This window comes from Phalaenopsis equestris, unplaced genomic scaffold (assembly GCF_001263595.1).
Source record: "Phalaenopsis equestris unplaced genomic scaffold, ASM126359v1 Scaffold000258, whole genome shotgun sequence".
Classification (NCBI taxonomy): Eukaryota; Viridiplantae; Streptophyta; class Magnoliopsida; order Asparagales; family Orchidaceae; genus Phalaenopsis; species Phalaenopsis equestris.
In genome coordinates this window covers 326,104-347,683 of record NW_018164700.1, presented here as the reverse complement: position 1 = coordinate 347,683, position 21,580 = coordinate 326,104, and the positions used below count along the sequence as shown (strand labels likewise).

The following is a 21,580-nucleotide window of genomic DNA, read 5'->3' as shown; positions in this document are numbered from 1 at the left end:
CAGAGAGCCCATGTTCTGGGCTCGCTGCAGCACAGTGCACTTTATTAATTTAGCATAAAATAAATTAGCAATGAAAGGGTGAAATTTACAATATATATATATATATATATATATAACAATTATAATTTGATATTCACATTTCTAACACTTGGGGTTATAAATCTATGCATGAAAAAGATGTATTTCACTTTTAAAATATTCATATTTTCAATGTGATGTTAAATAAATTTAGTAATATGCTATGTATGGAAAAGATGCATTTCACTTCTAAATATTAGTGATATTTTCAAAGTGATGCTAAAGGATTTGTGGCATGCATGTAAAATTTCGAAGTTTAGCTGCTAAAAATGTAAATATAAGAATTGGTTGGTATACATGTAAATGACCCTCACAAAAAAAAAAAATTACACCAAATCATCACAAAATTACAACCAGCTGTACTTCTATTATTTGTTATTTTTCAATATTTTCATAGCCAAACACCAGTATGTAAAAGACCTTCATTTAATGTGATTGAAATACATCAGCCTGTCACAATTCTTTCTATAAACATCAGCTAATCATATGTAAATACTTTTTTTATTTTTTTTCATATTGGTATTTACGTAAAAGCATGCCTAGTGAGCCCTCGCTGACTTGCGATGATCTTTGCAGTCATAAATGTGGATTTTCGGATGAATATAATGACAAATTATCAAAATGGTAAACTTTAAAGGGGTTTACTTTAGTCTCAAAATTTATAAAAGCTATTAATTTAGTCCCCATATTTTCTTAATGAAAGTTAAAATAGTCTTCCCTGAGACTATTTTAACTCATATTAAAAAATCTAGAGACAAACCTGACACTTCTATAGACCGACTAAAATGACCCATCGGTTAAGTATTTCAGCAGATTATTTTGGCACTTTACTAATGATTATACCTGACAAGACAAAGCAAAGCGGCTTCAATTTACAATGGCTGCATTTCCTGTTCAGGAACAGCAGCATCCACAGGCCTGTATGCAGCTTGCAACGCAGCAGATTTATGCCTCCACAAATACCAAATTAAGAAGGTTGTGAAACTGAGCATCACAACAACTGAAATACCCAAACCCACCGCCCATAAATGTCGTTGCCGCCATGACCTGTTATTGATATGCCAAACTTCAATAGCTCTCACTTCATTCATTATGGTTCTCGCAATCAAATAAATAACTATAAAGAAAATGATGTATTATGCTCATCCACCAAAATTTGGGGCAGCTTATCCATTGCGGCGGCTTTTCAAAACGACGCCTCACTGTTTGGAAACTGCGTTTGAGCAGTTCATCTGAAAACGCAGTTGATTTTTTACACTAAACGCGAAATGAAAGCCAAACCTCGCGGTCCCCGTTTCCAGATAAGCGACTTATCTGGATAAGCACAAGCTGCCCCAAACATACCCATAGTCCACTTTGTTTGGTGGATAAGTGTTGAAATAAAGCTTAAACTCGCTAATGGAGATGATTGAGAGGAAGAGAAATATAAAGAAAAACATAGCCACCGTTAAGAAAAGACAAAAATGTTGCTTTCTATGACGGATGGGGCAACCGGATCCAAGGGGTAAAGTGCCTAAATAGTCCCTCACTATTTACATGTCATCATTTTAGTCTTAATCTATAGTGTCAAATTAGTCCCCATACTCTTTTAATATGAGTTGAAATAGACCTAAGGAAGGACTATTTTAGCCCTTATTAAAAGAGTTTGGAGACTAAATTGATATTTTTGTGAACTCTGAGACTAAAATGACCCCCTGCAAAAAAAACAGGCGACCATTTTGACACTTCTCTCCAAATCTAAGAACAGAGTTTCAAGATTCTTTCGGAAACTACTTTTTATCAAAGCCATAGATATGACTCAAACAATAATATTAAAAAGCTAAAATACCTTCTTGATGGAGGCTCAAAATTCCAATGAACTACTTCATAGCTTCCAAAAGTTTCAGGAAGACGAAACCGGTGTTCCGTTAAGCGAGCAATTATACCCTGGATACCATAAATTTGCTTTCAAGTTCTGAAAAAAAAAACTAGAAGGCAGAGAGATACAGATCCACAATGCACTTGAGTTGCTTGGGGATGAATGTACCATAGCAGTTGTATTAGAAATAAAATCTGAAGTGTCAGCCGGAAATATAGCCAATTTTATGAGAGTGCCATTCCCTTTGATTGTGAGCTTCATTAAATGAACCTGTAAGAATAAACATTGTAGCAGTACAAAAACATACAAGGAATTTAACATAATAACTCAGATAGGATTTTACCTGATATGACATAACATCTAGGTCATGAGCAATGAGCTCTTCAAGTTCCTTCCAATGAGGTTGTAGGGCCGAGTATGTCAGATTTAAGTACATATCGAAGGTTATGATTCCAATTTGGATTTGACCTGAGAGGGAACTATGAGAAGAGACACAAACACATAAAAGCAGAAAATAAAAAAATGTACTTCATTGGAACAAATTATTGGATCATAAATATATACTCTCAGAGCTTTGATTAAGTCTTTTCAAGCATTAGAGAACAATTCTATTTGCTTCCGGAATTAATTTCTTTCATAATACAATCTAGTAACGGAAAATCAACCAAGATGTTCATTGGGTCCATAGATTTACACCCCATTATATTCTCCTATAGTTTTCCAACATGTTTGTTTTATTCAAAATGAGCCAGACAACCCGTATGATGTGCATGTAGTTTATATTTGTCTTATAATACCGGGCAAACTTTCATACTCTTCAGCATCTAAAGGAAACTTTTACAGTTTCATAGTTATAAATAAATAATTCATAATTAAAATATGATTACATCAAAGATTGTATTAATTTCATATATATTTAATTAATTATTTATAAGTTTGCAAAATATATTAAAAATCAGATGCCTTTCTTTATGAAGATGCCAATTTTGAATGGTTCTAGATGTACTTTTCTAAGAATATTTTAACATTTGCTATTCTCACATTTCTTTCCTTTAACTTCCTATATCTACATCTCCCTAGTTAAGGTCTCTTTCTTTCTCTCTCTCAACTAATATCAGAGCAAACTGAAAAGTGTAAGAACCATTTTCTTTAAAGACAACATCAGAAAGCACCACGCGTGATTGTGTGGAGCAAGAAACTATTCTCAAGGTATAAAGTGCAATGCATAGTTGTCTTATGTTTTTGGTAAGCTACGCCACCGACACTTCTTTCTGCTAAATGGGACCATTTCTACATTTCAAATAATTGAACAACCCTTACCATCCACGTGCTTGTTGGTTTATTAGGCTGAATTGAAATAAGAAAACAGAATTGCGAGCCATCGTCAACCTCAACGATAATGTGAGAGAGAGACCACATGAATTTGTTCTCCGATTCTTGCTAAGATAAGGAGGATTTGTCTAATATCAGCTACTATAAAAAAGCACTTGTTTATGCAAAAAAATAAAACATTAGGATCGTATTTGATTAACTCAGTAAGTAAATAACAAGGAAAGTACACCAAATAATTAATATTTGTGTAGTTCAGTATACCAATAGAAAGAGGAATTCATCCACTATTAAGAATTCAAGCTATAAATAAATAAGAAATAAGAAAACTCTCTTTTCAAACTCAAGTATTCCCAATCTCACCGGGTACAATTTTACGGTGTTTTCAAACACATTTTTTAGGATACTTTCGGTTATATTTTGAGGATACCTTCAAGTATGACAACACCCTGTTATGACTTTTAAAAAGATTAAAAATGATAATTACTTAAAGTGAAATGGGAATAGATAAATTTAAAGTTTTAAGAAAAAGGAATGCTTTTTTTTTTGTCATTCATGCATAGCATAACAAAAGAATTTAATGTATATTTGATTATAATTACTCAATAAATCATACTTACGGTTGCAATTAATGTTTTCCTTCAGAAGAAAAAAAAATTTAGGTTGATATATCTGGTAGGAAATACTTGATTTACAGGAGAAGAATTACAGCTGATAGGTACTAGTTATGATATGTTAATAGTTTTTTGTTTATTATTTTCTTCATTTACTGTTTAGTATTGGTTTGAGGTGTGGTCTTCAAATTATGTTGATATTTCTGGATGTTTAAGACTTCATTTGGAGCAGTGTCCTAGTTCCATCGTGTTGGAGGAAAATCCGGTAAGCGACGATATGATGTTCGGTGAAATAATATTTCGTGAGTGTTGGCTGACACTAGTCCGCTAAAACAGTATTTTTTCGTCGTTGTAAGAAGAATTCCCTCCCTCCAGTCCGCAACACCATGTTTAAATGAGCTTCGCCGAACATCAAAGCTCTCTCAAACGTAGCTTAAATTTTATTGCATTTTGTTGATTAGTGGTTCTTTTATATATTGAAAGATTCTTAAATATTTTGTGGAAAATAAAATAAAATGTTAATACCGTTCAACTGCAGTTTTCACCTTAATTAATTCTAAGCACCAGGTCGTGTCATGACAATAGTGGTATCAGAGCAATTAGGTTAGATCATGATTTAGAAGAGCCATTAAGATGATTACTTTAATTCATAAGTAATATTGATAAAAAATTGGATTGTACCTAATTATAATATTTTAATGTTATTTCAAAAATATGGAAAATAAAAAGGACGAAGCTAGAGATGATATTGTAAAAATTGATCCACCCCTATAGATTATTGTGAATACAGATGCATTTACCGAGATGATGATTGCAATAATGCAGTTAATTAAGAACTCTCAAACTCATACCAGTTCCAATAGAGGAGGTCAGTGGATAACTACCTGAAATTATTTCAAGATATGAGACCACCTCTCTTTTCTTGAAGAGATCTAGTAGATGTTGAAAACTGACTGCTGAGAATGGAGATCCTAGATAGATTGTCTTGTCCTCTAAAAAGAATAGTTACACCGGCCACATTTGCATTAAAGAAAGAAGCAAAGAGATGGTGACATGAACAACTGCAGAATAAATTTGGGGGTAGAGCCGATCTCATGATTCAATGGGGCGAGTTTGTTAATACCTTTAGAGAATAGTTCGTATCACTATCCGCTAGAGGCAAATGCAGGACAAGTTTATCAGGTTGATACAGGGTAATAGCTCGATTATGTGGTATGAAGCTAGATTCACAATGCTCTCTAGGTATGCATCTCAGTTGATTCCTAATGCAAATGAAAAATGTCACCGATTATTGTCTGGGCTCAGAGATGTGATTAGACAATTATTGATTCCTGAATCGATGATTACTCTGTTCTGGTGGAGAGAGCTAGGAGGATTGAGCTGGACCTGGAGGCTACTCAGAGGAGGAGGGACATTCGAAAGAGTAGAAATTCAAAAGGATCTAAGTTTCCTTAGAGCTCTCACAACAGACATTCCTTTCGCAAACGGGAGAAAGCGGGGCTCGATCGCTGCCCTAGCTGAACTCTTCTCCCTCGCAAAGGTTCGCCTGAGGTTCCCCCATCCTCGTACGCCTGTCACTCTGCCTAAAGCTTCTTCCCCGTGCCCTGCGAAAAGCCTTACCTCTGTCGTCACCTACTCCCACGCCTCTGCGACTCTGTCGCTACATGCTTTTGCAACTTTGTCGCCACTCCCGCCCGTTGCCTTCAAGCTTCGGTTCACCTCCAAGTTGGTATATGTAACATCTCTCCCTCTTTGCCTATGAAAAACCCATTTGGGGAGGGTTTTCTGGTTGGCTGAAATTTTAAGGAGAGGGGAAGTGCTGCTAAAATTTTTCTTAGTATTCTTCTTGAGTTTGCTTTGGATCTACATCAAGAGGTGAGCCCTCTCCTTCTTCTTCATTGCTCGTTTTTCTTGCCCCACTTCACCTTGAGCTATTCAAAGTTTGTTGTTGTTCTTGCAAGTAATCAACTCCATAGAGATTATTGGCTGATTTGTTTTGTCTATGTCATGTTTTGTATCAAATCTGACTTATCACCTTCATGCAAAAGTCAAATTAGTAGGTTACATGCTAAGTGTTTGTTGGAATGTCGTAAGGGAATTTAGTTCATCGTCACATTTGCATAGAAGTTTGGTGGTGAAATATTTGAGCTTCTTCTCTTATGTATTTTGATGTAAATCCTGTTTGAGACATTGCATAAATTTCGTTCAAATGTCGCTGGAAAGCATCCCTTAATCTTTATATGAAACTTGCTGAAATCATATAGTTGCAACAAAAAAGTGAAAACAATCATTAATTGTTACGTACTTCACTAGTTCGATGTTTCGATTGTACAGTTCGGGAACTACAATTGGTTTTGGTACTTCTCGATTGGTGGATAGTTTTTATGTGTGAAGTGAAATCAACTTTCATGCAGAGTTTCCATGAGTGAAAGAATTTCTCATTGTCGCATATACGAATGTTTATTTTCATATTTTTATGTGGCAAGTGCAAGGTAAAGGTAACTTTCATATGTAGTTGGCGTAAGTGAATGACTCCTTATGAATGGTTTGCTTTAGCTTTCTCATTTTTATTGAAAAACACCCTTGAATCGTATGAAAGACCTGAAACTTGAGCATATGATTTCGGGTTTCCCCAAGTCCAAGCTTCCAGATTTTCTTTCACAGAGTTGAACTCTTGACTCTTGTATGTTTATCTACACGAAACTTGAAATTTATATGGGATTAGCTTTAGGAAAATCTGAAATTATACATTCTAATTCTATGCAAATCTTAAATTCATATGAGGGCTTTTAAACATCATTTGTGCCGGTTTGTTTGAAGTATACAAAGGATTCATCCATCTTCTCTTACGCTGTAGCCTAAAATTTGGACTATGAGTTGGAGGTGATTTGATCGATGTTCATTCAATGGCACTTACATCCATACCACTTAATTCTTACATATCAAATAATTTAATTGCATGGACTGATTTTGGCAACTTATTTGGAATAATTTAAAAAACATGTTTTGCGGGCTGAATTGATTTCAATTTAGAGCTTTTAAAAATGTGTTTTGTGGGTTGAATTGGCTTCAGTTTAGAACTTTTAAAAATGTGTTTTGGTGGGCCGAGTTGGCTTCAGTTTAGAGCTTTTAAAAATGCCGTTTTTATGGGCTGAAATGTATGGGCTGAAATGACTGTAGTTGAACGATTTTGTTTCCGGGAATGTTTGAAATCACAGTGGTTTTGATTTAAACACGGTTTTGGGCTGCATTTTGGCCCTGTTTTGGCAAAGTTTCGGGTTGCGGTTTGGCCCTGTTTTGGCAAAGTTTCGGGTTGTGGTTTGGCCTTGTTTTGGCGAGATTTTGGGCTGCGGTTTGGCCCTGTTTTGGGGGAGAGTGGTGTACTCGTTTTAGTACAGTTTTAGGTCTTTTATACATCGATTTGGGCACTTTAAGTACTGATTTTTGGAGGTTTTTTTTTATGCGCCTTTTGTGACTGGTTTGATCATTATTTTAAAAGAATTTAAACGCTTTTAGACCGATTTACTTGTTGTTTTGCCCCTTTGCTTTGTTAATTTCTTTTTAGAAGTGGGTCGGCCTCCTTCTCCGTTGATTTGTTTTTGTTATTAAGGTTAAGTAAAAAATGAGAATTTCTGATTTAATTATTTGAAAAACACTTATAGATATTTGAGGATTAATTAGAAAATACTTAATTGAAAGCAAAACACATTAAATCACTACAAGCTCAAGTTAGAAGCATAGGCTTCCTAGACTTTAAGAGCACACCCTAGGTGAGAGTTCATCTACTTAATTTTCAAATGAATGACGAAACTAGACACTTGACATTAATTCACAAGTCGATTAAAACATTAAAAATAAGGATACACCAAGATGTGGTACATAACTTCCTTTTAATTAAATCAAATAGTGAAATTCCCGTCATGACTTAACCTACAGTGAAATCCAATGCTCCAGGATTTAAGCTTAAACCTTACACTGTAATCTTCCTGACAATTGGAAACATTGTCAATGTCACATATAAGTCACATACTCCTGGTTCTTTATACGTGGCATCGTGTTTTGTTTTACTCGTTCCTGTTTTTTTATACCGGACTTTCTAGCAATTTGTTTAAGTTTCCCGCAATTTGTTGTTCTTTTTATTGCATTATTTACTTTAATGCACTTCTTAAACTCCTTGGATAGAGAACAGTAGAAGATATGTTAGAAGGTACACCGGTCCCTTAAGACCCAACAATAATTATACTTGTAAATATAAAACATAAACCAAACTTGGATTCGCTACAGTCTGGAGCTTGGAACAAGTCTTCGTGGGTAGCAAGACGGAGAAGCAACAAGTGGAGGATGACGATCTACAACAACAAACTTTTCCTTAGAATTAAATAATAAATCGTAGGACTTCGAGGTAGTCTGCCTAGCGCGACATAAATCTTCACTTTATCGTTTATGTCTTTGCACAACAATATTGTGTAATTTAAGCCTTAACTCGCTTTATAAGTCCTAAATAATAAAACTGACAGGATGAAACTTTAAATACATCTTCTCAAAATTGAAGTCAAACGAAATGATAGTTTGGGAAGTCACCGATGTTTCATTACAGATCTGTGACATCCACTATTTTTCTTTCCTTTGATTCCAGAAATAAATAATCTCATTTGGTCCCTTTCCCCACTTGACTTTTATATGTCCAAACTTGAAAACCCTAAAATTTGAATTTATAAAGATAGATACCTCTGACCATCATCGAGAGTTCTCTTAAGTGACTTCAGTTATTTGAGAGGTAATTAACTGTAAGGTCTTGCCTCTATAGAGAGCTTTAAGAACTCAGGTAATATAAACAATATCTAATTCTTAATATTAGGTAGGGGAACTTGTCAATCAACATAAATGTTCGCAGACTAAAATGGACGTTATAAATTCTCTAGTTTATTTGATCGAGTCTCACGGATAAGTGATATGTATATTTCTCGGGATAGGTATGTCACTTATAGTGTTGTGCTCGTTTATTTAAATTATCATCTATATGAGATCGGTTCAGTTTCGTATTTTCAAAATTAAACAATTACATTTCAAAACTATATATATATACATGTTATATTATATCAAATATTCTTTTCCAATTTGACGGCTAACAACATGTAATCTATAAGTCGCCAATTTTCTTCATAAAAAGGCATATCACACATAATATTAGTTGCATTATGAAACCCTAAGCCTAGCAATATTAATAAAAGTACACTTTAAGAGAAAAGAAAAATATTGGCCTTGCACATCATTTGCCTCGCAAGCTCAAAACAGAGTGTGTCTGTTCTGCCACTTTGCTATCTCAAGTCTTATATTAAGCTCTTGGCTCTGGCTAAGAGAAAAATCTTGGTTCAAATTGCTTGCTTCAGTTCAGCAGCTGTAATAATAACTAGAAACAAATATTTACTTCTCCTCACTATTTCTTCTAATTATTGAGTTGCTGCTCATTAATTTTTTATTCCCTGATTGAAGTTGGTCGCTTCATGATGGTTTTTCATTTCACGTCTGCTTGTCCACTAATTTTCTCATATGAATCTTGTTGGTTCTTCCTACCGAGAATGGCTACTTCTATCTCAAAAAGTTTTTCGTAAGAATACTTCTCGATGCCTCATCTTCGCAATCTCCCTCACTTCATGCTGTCTGCGCCACTTGTTCTCTAGTAAGCCATTCAACCTCATGAGCATTCTTAATTTCTAAATATTTTTCATTAATTTATTGCTTATATCTTTGATTCTTTTTCTCTGACTTCAGAATAGTTGAAAATTACTCCTATTAAACCTATGATTATATTTACTGAAATTTCATATTTAATGTAATTTAAGTTTCATTAATTAGGAACACTATATACATATATTATATATGTGTCTATGATAAACAAGCCATGAACACTCTAATTATTGAAAGCACCACTTTATTTTAAGCTTTGTGCATTGCAAAAAAAAAAAAAGAATCATTGAGAATCATTGCATCATAAAGCATTAGAATCATTGCATCATAAAGCATTTACTTTTTAAGTATTTTCTAGACTATTTTCTAGAGCTAACATTAACTCAATCTATAATCATTGCTTCATTATATTATTTGTTATATTCTTTTGAAAAATTCTTCTTTATAGTTTATTAATTTCTCCAAAAAAAAAATACTAGCACATTGTTTATCGTTGCCATCTTTAACTAAGATCATATTATCTTTACTTCGAATGCAAATAACGGATCACTTATTTCATTCCATAGTGCCGAACATATTACATAAAATATAAAAAATAATAGTTATTGTTTTACTATCATCTTTGCAAGACTTAGAACTTCCCTATGATAACTTCCCTATGATTATCAAGTTCAATAGATCTTCTATTTTTCCTTTAATAAGCCTTCATAATTTCACTCTATTACCAAGTATCCATATTGACATATGATTTAATTCTAGACTCTCCTAAAAATTCTACACTACACTAAAAAAATGGGCCATCATTTCCCACATTAGGTTTGGCTCAACTAAATAATTTCAATTTGACTCTCTTAGCAACTTATTCTGAAAGATCAATAATTTCACACATTTCAAACTCCAACACCTTACCTCACGACCACAATGACTTTGCTTGTATTCTTTATATTCTTAAGATATATATCCATAATTATTATTATATTTTGTACAGTTAAACTTTCTCCTAAGCTCACCTTTCAATTTTCGCGAGAAGAATTTCTAAATAAGAGTCGAAGAAATCTACTTGTGATTTGGTCACTCAAAATTTGTGAGAAATCAAACATTCTTCTCATTTATTACAAGTAGATGTACATCATGTAAGATTATATGCTACTACAAAATCAATTATAGCTTTCGTTGCATGTCTATCTCTTTAAGCATAACCACCATGTATCCTCTCATCGCCCATCTCACTTGAACCTTTATGCAAATTTAAATCGCCTTTAATAATACTCATTACGCAGTAATTAATCTATCTCTTCCCAAAATTGATCTTATAAACTATCTTCTAATTCAGCTTGTGGTGCATAATTACGAAACTAATTCATAATTTCTTTGTTGATAATTATCTTGTCAACTTTATTATCAACCTCAACAATTTAATATTTTAACTCTTTATATATTATTAGCCTAACTTTATTCCTATTTTTAACATTTCTAGCATATAATAACCTACAATCTCTCCCAATATTCTTTTAGTTCTCTCCTTTTCATTTAGTTTCTAATAAATAAGCAATATGCATAATTCTTTTATCATAGGTCAACCAATTCTATTGTCTTTTTGTTCTAAGGTCTCAAATTCCAGCTGACAGGTTTAAACTTAGATTTAGACCTAGTCAATTGGTCTATTTTCACACAATCAAGTTAACTTGAAACACGGTACTTATGTGCAACATCACAACCCGCCTTTGCTTACTTTTCATCACGATCGGACTTAAATTGCAGTGCATCAATTACAGCTGATGTCGGAACCCAATCTTGTCTACTTTTCACTATTATCAAGTTCTGTCTCACAAATAATTTCAGAGAAACGATGTAAAAACATCGTGAACATCGTAGCACTAATAAAATTCACTTCATAATATAATAGAGTGATCACAGTAAAAGTTAGATGAACAAAAACAGGGAACAAAAATATAACCATACACATGCAACTAAAAGAGATAGAAACCATGAATCTTCTTGATGAATAACAAAAAAAATATATATATATATATCAGATGCCGCTTGGCTTATCTAGGAGTCATTTACCTGGCAGAAAATTGTCTTTTGATTCACTAGGAGATAAAGCAGGTGCAAGTTCTATTGTTAAGTTTTTAGACGTAGGTGCTGGTGGTGGTTTCTGTTTTTCTGTTTCTTTTTTGTCAATATTCAATCTATCCCACAGATCAGAACAGTTGGTCTTCCAAAATCCAATCCTTCGGTTATGGCGATCATATGTTACAAGAGTATTGCGGACAATAATTCCTGCCAGTACAAACATGACAAATTAAAGTATGCAACATTAGCTGGGGCAGCTCTGAAGAACAACGGAGCCACAGGCTTCATGGCATTGGCAATACATAAATCAAAGGGAAATTTACATACGTAGCACACAATTCTTATGAATTTACATACCACACACCTAAACTTTTATATTTACATACATAACACTTTGGTGTCTTAAACCTATGCATGAAAAGGTGGATTTCACTTTTAAAAAGGGATGATAGAGTTATTTTTTATGTGGTATTAAAAATTTGAATACTATGTGCGTAAATATGAAAGTTTGAGTGCGAGATATGCAAATACATAAAAATTGTGTGCTATGCATTTAAATGCCCCATTAATGATGTTTGCCCTTAGAAACTCCTCAAAACAAAGAAAACACAAGCAGTAGCAATATGAAAGCAGCAAACATAATTCTGTTCTGAAAGGGCTGCTTAACAACAAAACTCAAACAAAACAGTGCAATGGAAAGAGAAAAATGATATAAGCACAAAAAGCCATGTTGGGAACAAATTGAATAAAGAGTCAAGACCAGGTAACCGTACCCCCTAATAGTGTTGTTGGATCGTTTCCATTCTGAAATATTCCCAAGCAATATGCCCCATCAATCTTGGAATGCTTTGCAGCGCAAAATAAAAAAGACAAAAAAAAAAGAGCATCAGAGCAAGAAAAATAGCTGATCAAACAGCAACGGAAGCAAATAGCATGACAAACAATTCCGTGTGATATTGATTACGAATCAAGTAAATTCACATTACCCGGAAAAGGTAGTTTTCAGGAGCAAGTTTCAGCATTTTCCCATTTCCAAATACCATATCAACCTCTGGGAAAGACTTCGATGGATCTCTGAAACATAGTAACGATCATAAAAATCTGACATTCTTGAAGGGGTGGGGTAGGGAAGGATATGTGAAATATTTAAAGGTTTGGATTATAGCAAAACCTTCCAGCACCAGCAAAACAAATATCTTTGTAGGTTGGATCTGGACCATCTACTTTTTTTAGCGAACCAAGCTTGCTCCCCAGCTGCAAAAATGAAATCAAAGTAGATGAAATTTAAACAAATATCAGAACAAAAATTAAGTCCATTGAAAAAAACTAAAATTGCTAGTTGCACAGAGAAGTATAATAAGTTTTTTAATTATCGTGTAAATAACTTTCTTCACACATCTTATCAGTGTATACTATGCATACTTTACATTTTTTTCTGCAACCAAGATAGAAGATCCATCTACAATGTATGCCATGGCCGAGAAACTGAAAATCTTTACAAAAAGCTTAAGATTCTAAAGAATATCTACTGATGAAACTAAACAAGTAAATCATCAAAATGAACCTTAGATATTTTAGGCGTGTCCATTTAATCCCAAACTTCAAGCATTCAATTGAATCCTTCAACCAATTAAATCTAGATCAATTGATCCTACCAAAAAACTTTTCCATTTCTTTAGACACGAAGTGGTGAAGAAAAAAATTTCATGAAACATTTTTAAAATTTTTAGCATTAATTTCACTAATTCATATCAACTTTAACAAATAAATTGACAATTCAAAATATAATATCCTCAGATAGTCTTCGTTGATAAATTTCTAACCAAAAAATTATGATGTCGACTATAGGAAAAAATCTGTTCAATTTTGTAAATTGAATGGAAAAATGGACCAATCTAAAAATTTAAGGACTGTTTTGATAGTTTTCTTGTAAACATATTGTATGGAAATTCATTGAATTGACAGAATATGCATAATGTATGCAGAGAAAATTCTGAACAAGGCTAGAATGTAAATATTATCGAAGAGCAAATTATTGAACACCATAGACCGATCCACAACAAAAATATTTTGCTCTTGGATCATTTTTTATTACTTTTTTATTACTTTATAAAAAATATTATGTTTTAGAAGTTTTCCCCACCCTCAATTATGACATTGCCCAATCCTTCAACAAAAAATACCCAACTTAACCACTTATATATATATATATATATATATTAAAAAACTCACAATTCACATTCTTACGTATTCAAATTTCCCTTTCAAAATTTTGATAATAATATCTTACTAGTTATTTGTGTTTTTTTCTAGAATCACTAAGTATATAAATATTTTTATTCATTATTATTATTTCTTATTAATATTTAGTTAATATATTATTTAATGCTTAAAATTTTGCCCACTCTAAAAAAATTGACTGATTAGTTTAATCTAAAAAAAGTATAATTAAAATCTATTTCAAAATTTTTTAAATTTTTTATATTATTAGCTAAAAACTATCAATTAACAGCACCAAATTTAAAAAATAAAAATAAATTCCAGTGGAGAGAGCTTGAGCGGAACCTCCAACAACTAACCAAAAACTAATAACAAATTATTTCAGATTTTCTATTATGTGTGTGTTGTCCCACATCACTGAGAGAATTGTTATTGCTAGTGTTTAAATGTAAGGAGGTAGCTCTGCTGAATGAGCTCATTGCCCACATAGGAAAGCAGATTGTTCGGTTTGCGTGTTGGGGCTGTATTTCAAGTTATGTTTAAGAGATTTTTAAATAAAAAAATCTTAAAAAATGAAAATATTAGGACTCTCCTGTTATATTTAATAAAATTCTATATTATCTTGATTTGTTAAGAAAGTTTCTAAATTGAAGTCATTGTTAATTGATTTGTTTAACAAAGTCGGCTCATTAGTGTTAAACATGAAACTCAATTTAAAGCTCGGTAAAATCAAGCTCAAGATGAACTGAGCTTGAATATCATATTTTTAAATAAGCTCGAGTTCAAACAACAACTTTAAAGCTCCAATTAAATTCAAGCCGAATTAAGTACGTGCAGACAGATGCTCATCATTTGCAGTTCTACATATTAGGCATCATTTGGGGGGCTCTAAAATCTGGGATTGCTATCGCTTACTAATGTTCCACATGCATCCCGCTCACATTACTCGCCTAAATAGCAATAGCATGCATTGTAGCAGAGGATGCAAGCATCACTAGCAAATCCTTCTTCGCCAAGGAAAAAAGTGTCAAACAGCTGCTTATTCCAAGAAAAAATTCTCAATAATCTGTTAAAATCTGAGAAAAAAATTTCTATCTCTGCACAATTGTATCGAAACCGGAGAAATATGATTGCTAAATAGCCCATGTCCAAAACTACTTAAATTCAAAAAGAATGTACCGTTAGTATTTAAAGTTTAAATCTATGGACAATATCACGTGGAGATATGTTCATGTAAAACACAGAACTTACCACATCCTTGAAGGCTCTGAAGGCTTCCTGTGGTAGGTATGCATATGTTGTCCCGCTGTCCAAGACAGTACCATGCTTGCTATCAAAGACCCTAGGATTTAAGCGCAAAGACTCCCCACCCACATGTATTTCCTTGAGCTCAATATTGTAATAGGGGCTGTTGCCATCCCGAAACTAGAGTAAATGTGGGAGACGTATCAATTGTATCTACAAAGTAAGTATTTATACTGTTTTCTTCTTAGAAATAACTGACTTTACGTACCTGCGAGCAGGATCTGAATGGGAGAATACCATGCCGGGAGGAGGAGGTATTCCACCAAGAACCATTGCGCCACCCCCAACATCCATACCACCATAACATAACGAAAATGAGTCACTAATTGCACCCTTTTTAACAAGTTGATCAATGATACTTAACTGACCACGCCCTAATCCCATAATACCATCAGCATTCTGATTGAACAAATCACCAGATTCAGAATTTTCACATCCAAAAATGGCTCGTTGTGGCAAAAGCTCACTTTCTTTGCCAAATGATATGATTTCTTGAGCAAGCAGCCCACTGCTGGAACTCATTTCAGCATACTGTCTTTCATAAGTACACTGCATTTTCTTTTTATCACAAGTGCAATCAATATTGCATTTGACTGGCTCATATGTGCTTGAATGCTCTGGCCGAAACCTCGGGTCCTGGATAAAAATCAAAACAAGGTATTGAATAAATCCATTTAAAAATTTTTAAATGCCTAAATATAGTGAAATTGACCAAAACCAACATATACAAAAAAAAAAATAAAATAAAACAGGCCACAGTGAATAAAAGAAACAGTGAAATCAGAAGGCAACATCTTTTAAAAACAGAGCGCTATCATCAAGGACTCCAAATCAGAAGCCAAAAAAAATCTATTTGACAATAAAAGAAGCAGTAAATACTATACATTGTGTATTACTCGATCGCAACCCAGAAAGAAAAATTCTGATCTTTTAAAGATGATAAAATCAGAAGACCCCAAAAAGGGGGAAATTTCTACAGCTAATATTTTAAGAAGTCCTACCATAAAACATTTTCAGGTTTAGACAGGCCATTATCTTATCACATAGTTTGAATTCTATATATCCCCTATTTATATATTAAACATATTCAAATTTGTTATTTTGAATTATAAGTTGCCTGCCAATACTTTCACGTGAGTTGAACTCATGACTAATGGATTATGCAATATGGCATGATGCCAAATTCCTTAAATGCCTTTGTTGAAATGTAGGAAGGGAGAGGAGAAAAAAAATTAGTTAATTAAAATTAATCTTTTTCACACCCAAGAGGTTGAGGGATTTATACGAAAATTCAGCAATTACAAACAGAAAGTGTGCTGCTGTAATTAATATGCAAAGAGCAAAATAGTAGTTAGACTATTGGCGTAGTACAATTCGGTAATAGAAATACAATATACTGGGACAGCAATCCACTACTTCGCAAATAGTAACATATGGTAATTTCAAGAAACCTTCCCATCATATGTAGGAGAGAAATAAAAGCATTCTGACGTGAGGCCTTGTAAACTGTATGAATTCAAGTCCTTTCTGTACAAAATCTGGCCGAGGTGAATTATACCTCCTATGGAATACAAAAATATAATTCTTAATCTTATAATAGTAATGTAAAACTTGTCTAAAATCATAGTTAAAATAATATCAATTGCTACATTTTATCTTCAATAATTGTAAATATGTTTGATATAAAGCTTGTTAAGATATAATTGTATGACCATTATAAATATATATATATATATATATATACATATATATATACATATATATATATTATAATAATTATTAAAATAAGAATATAAACTTATTAATATTAAAAAAATTAAAAATAAAAAAGTTATTACTATATTCCCACAACCCATCAATCTTCTCAAAACTAATAGTCCAACTCCTCATTCCCGCAACTCGATTCTAATATCAGCATACTCCCTTTTTTTTTTAATCTCATGTCACAAGAAATAATTAGTATTGCACGGTTTATGTGAAAAAAAGAACAGCTTATCAGCATGAGCTCATAAGACATAGGGTTGGTGGGCATGGGCATGATATAAATTAGCCGGACTAGGCTTATGTTTGTGAGGTTTGAGGTTTTTTATTGATGGTTACACCTTAATATAACTTAATTATTTTTTAAAGGAATTTTTTTTTCCATTGGATTAAGATGGAAGTTAATTAAAAAGGTAATGCTTGGACCGACTAGTTCAATATAATTGTGATTGATTTTCCAATTCTTTGGTCGAATTGGTAGTTCAGATTAGTTTTTGCTAGTTTGTTGTGAAAATATGTTTTAAGACAAATCAAACCGACCTTATGACCGATTCACAGTCAAATCAATACATCTGGTTGTTTTGTTTCAATTTTTAAAACCCTGGTTTCATATGTAAGATTGATAGAGACTGAGTAATTTCCCAACAAATTAAATATTTGTTGACATCTAGCATCTATTATTATGCCGAGCTAACCATATATCTCTTTCATCAAGCCGCTCAATTCATCAAGTCAAACATCTAATTATGTCGTTATAATCTTATTACAACAACAAAAATCACTTTGGCTTAGAAGGTGATTTTTCAAACCCTTGAATTTAATTATCTTAGGACTGCCCTTCAACCTATGAATTCAAGACCACATGCTATCTTTTGAATTGGCGCAAACCATTAAAGAAGTTGATTGGGTGTATGGTCAAACATGCACACAATGTTGATCATCATGTGATTAATGTCTTATTTATCATTAGCATTTTCATAGCAATCATCATTATGGGAAGAATTTTCTTCCCCCTAGAATATTTCATTATGTAACCAATCCACAACCTTCTTCATAATTGGACTACCATTCCCATGAATTATGGAGTTAGCAGATTCCTTAAAAGCATTAGCCTTTTCTTGGCTATTGTTGTCCAGTAACACATGGGGACCTTCTGCTACAAAATGATCATCACATGATAGTTAATTGTCATGCTCGACCTCATGAAAGTATTTAGATGACCTTGAAAATCTGGGATCCTTTGAAGCCTAAATTTGTCGAGATCTTCAACCAATAGATCTAAAAATATATGAACCAAATGACAAACCCCAATGTTAGCCATGTAAACAAAAACGTGTTTCATGAGACCTTGGCGTTTGGTAAGATTGTCAGAAAATTCTATAGTCATATCTCCGGTATATTTTAATGCATTTTACCAATAAATGTTGCTCTAATGTTTACCTAGAAACTTCTTCTTATGATTCAAATGTTTTACGAGGTAAAGTTTTTTTGAGTCATGATAATGAAAACTACGATCCTCACTAAGCATTTTTGTTGAAGTCTTGTTCCCCTAGGAATGAATCATGGTCAGGTTAGTGGCTTCAACCACTAGTTTCTTCGGTCTACTTCATTCAAGACCCATATTTTTTACAACCTTTAATACTTTATACATATGGGAGGAGATTAATTTTCTTTCCTTCAGAGAGCTCCTTGAGTCGATTGTAAAGGAGCATCCTAGAAAGACTTTTTTATCTCCCCGCCTTGAACCATTTCTCTTCACCAAATGCAACGACTCAAAAAAATTTGTTGGAGGAATATTGTCCCATCTAAGACAACTCCTCTATTGTTAATAGGCCAAATTTAAATTTTTCGCCCGAAAGCAAATATTAGCTTTTCTTCTAGCCCTATTTGACATTTTAATAGTAGACGAACAAGCTTCAACATTATGCCTCAAAGGAGAAATAAATAGTCACATGAGTCTGGTCGTATCAATCATGGGATTGATAGTTATGGTTAATAATAGTGGATTGAACATAAGTCCCATAAAGCCTTTCTTTTAGCAATCAGGGCTTTTGGAAGTCCGGAAAAAATAAACCTACTTGGGAAACACAATAGTAGAAACAATCTTGAGAGTCTAAACGAATTGATGCCTCCTGATTAGGGATAACCACATTAGCTCTCTCTCCCCTTAGTAAGGAGATGAGCCCGTGCCATTAGCACAATGGATCATTTAGTAGTGGCCCTCATGACCAATACAAGTTCAATTGTTTGATTGACATTGATGAACCTCACGATATTTGAAATTTTCCCAAATTGGAGAGTAGATCTAGCAGGACCAAGATTGATGGTGGCTTAGAGGAACTATACCATTGATCATTCCCCAAACTTGACGATCATAAAGTTATTTGTCGATGCCATGTCTAAAGAAATGTTCATAGTACCTATTATGAAACTAACAAAAGTTAGGGTTAACAGAAGGTATTAGACCATAGACTATTGTGACAATAGGTAAGCTCAATATCAATATGAATGCACATTGAGCAAATGGAATCATATGACGATCATCAATATTAAGAATTTAACCAGAACTAAATTTGAAATTTTATTGAGTGTAGGCACTTAGAGCCTCAAGTTAATTATCCATAGATGGAGAGAGAAGTATTCACTAGTGAAGTTGCTAGAAATTTGTTCTTGAATAAAATAATAAATCCTAATTTTTATATTAGGAGTACGCTCTTCATGAGATAAATTAAATTTGATTTAATCAAACTTTATTTGATAGTTTTATCAGAGTATATTTAAATCTAGGGTCTAAACTTCTTATGAGGGCAAGACCTCATAATTAATTACTAATCATGTTCACAGGAGAGCACTCTCGCTTAAGGTTGGCTACATCGGCATTAGTTTTTTTTTTTTTTTTTTTTTTTAACATTCATTGATTTTGCCACAAGCCAAAATAACCTGAGTTCAAATTGGTCAAAGTAATTCCTTATTAATTTCTTATTATTTATTTATTTATTTTTTTGTAACTCCAGCTTACGAAATTATCAAAAGCATGAATATTTTTTTATAAGAAATAAAATTATTTGATAGCAAACATCCATTATTTCTCTCCCCAAGCTAATTCACGTTCTGCAAACGCCAGGACGGTACACAAAACTAAACTAGGAAATAAAAACAGATATGAAAGAACCTCAGTATTCAGTGTTAGTTTCAAAAAGGAACTCATTAATGGCAATACAACAACTGTAGAACACAAAAAACTATTCTATAATAAATTTAAAGTTCTGAGGGCTCTGAGATATAAACTATAGGATCTTGGGCAAAGATATAAGGAATACGTTTGCTTAGTAAAATAAGGCCGCCCTTGTCTAATCATAAAAAATAAAAATAAAAAACCACAAATGAAGTGAATTTAAAACAAAAAAAATTGAGCATTACCTGGTGATTTCCGCACTGCACGCATGTAGAGCACGGAACGTAAGTGACCGTACTCCCTGAATCCACAATCAGCGCGAACTCCTGTGGTGGTGTCCCAATGTAGAGCCGAGTGGTATAATACCTAAATACAAATCAGCAAAACATTAGAACAAACCACAAACGCAGAAGCAAAAGCCTCTTCGCCGGATCCAGATAAAGAAACCAGGAAAATATATACCCGTTGGTGAGTAGATCATCGAAGAGCGGCATACGGGCATTGTGGGTCGAGCGGTCTCCGTCTCGAAGCCCCCGCCTTCGTAGGTGGCTCTCCTCGGCAGATCGGAGCGTGTGATTGGAGGAGGAGAGAGCGAGTGGCAGCACAATAGGCGCCGAGGAGCTCCCTCCTCTGAAAGCCCACGGTGGTATTTCGGAGCACTTAACCATCTCACAAGCTCCGAATAGAAGGATGGAGAAGATGAAGAGAGAGAAGCCATCCATGTTCGCCGCCGGAGGAGAAAGAAAGCGAGAGGACCCGTAATCTCCGCTCCGGTGTCGCTGTGCCTTGGAGAGCACAGACCTCCTTCGGTTAAGAAGCTTCGATCTTGCCGCTGCAGGAAGGAGCCGGCCCGGCAGACCACCAAGTCAGAAAAATGTAAGCTAGACTCGCGAGGAAACGACGCAACACTCTATTTATAGCCAAATCTTATTCGATAATTAAAATATAAATTTAATTTAAAGATAAATTTAAGGGACATATGCATATATAGAACCAAATTATATGTATTTACATTTCTAACACCCAAATCATTCCTTTTATATTTATGACACCCAAGCCTTTCATATCAAATAAAATATTTTATTATTTTGGCTTTTAAAATGTGAAATATATTTTTTCATGTTTGAAGTTTATGTGTTAGATATCTAAATATATAGGAATTGAGTGGTATGTACCTAAATCTTCCTAAATATAATTTCATAACTTAATAAATTTTGCAAATTTATCCAGGACTTATTAGTCCAAAATACTGACTATTTTTTTCTTACGAAATAAAAAATTTTAAAAAAAATTATATCTATTATTATTATAGGTTTAAGCTTACTAACTGATTAGATTAATTTATTTGCCTGGTTGATATGTCCATGGTATATATCATTTGAAATAGTTCACAGTTTTAATATTAACTAATTATCTCCAAATTCAATGCCCTCAATAAGGGCGGCTTAAGAGAGCCCAAGTCAAGGTTTGTTGATT

At 33.4% G+C, this 21,580-nt stretch overlaps 1 protein-coding gene across 1 annotated transcript; it reads right to left on the bottom strand.

The window, feature by feature from the left end:
* Positions 1-681: 681 nt before the first annotated feature.
* Positions 682-20,976, bottom strand: LOC110024523 (aspartic proteinase nepenthesin-2-like). The gene is made up of 12 exons (XM_020724539.1): positions 20,567-20,976; positions 20,350-20,470; positions 15,377-15,804; positions 15,115-15,271; positions 12,815-12,897; positions 12,630-12,717; positions 12,417-12,489; positions 11,635-11,850; positions 2,280-2,404; positions 2,105-2,206; positions 1,907-2,004; positions 682-1,125 (listed from the first exon to the last, which is right to left on the bottom strand). The coding sequence occupies exons 1-12, from the start codon at positions 20,824-20,826 to the stop codon at positions 951-953; spliced, it is 1,926 nt and encodes a 641-aa protein (XP_020580198.1). The 5' UTR covers positions 20,827-20,976; the 3' UTR covers positions 682-950.
* Between the last annotated feature and the right edge of the window lie 604 nt (positions 20,977-21,580).

Bases quoted from the DNA above. Each gene is read 5' to 3' on its own strand.
- LOC110024523 (XM_020724539.1), bottom strand. From the start codon at position 20,826: ATGGATGGCTTCTCTCTCTTCATCTTCTCCATCCTTCTATTCGGAGCT. The intron at 2,207-2,279 runs GTAAAATCCTAT...TTATTCTTACAG, and splicing joins TAGATGTTATGTCATATCAG to GTTCATTTAATGAAGCTCAC. The intron at 1,126-1,906 runs GTATTTTAGCTT...TATCAATAACAG, and splicing joins TTTGAGCCTCCATCAAGAAG to GTCATGGCGGCAACGACATT.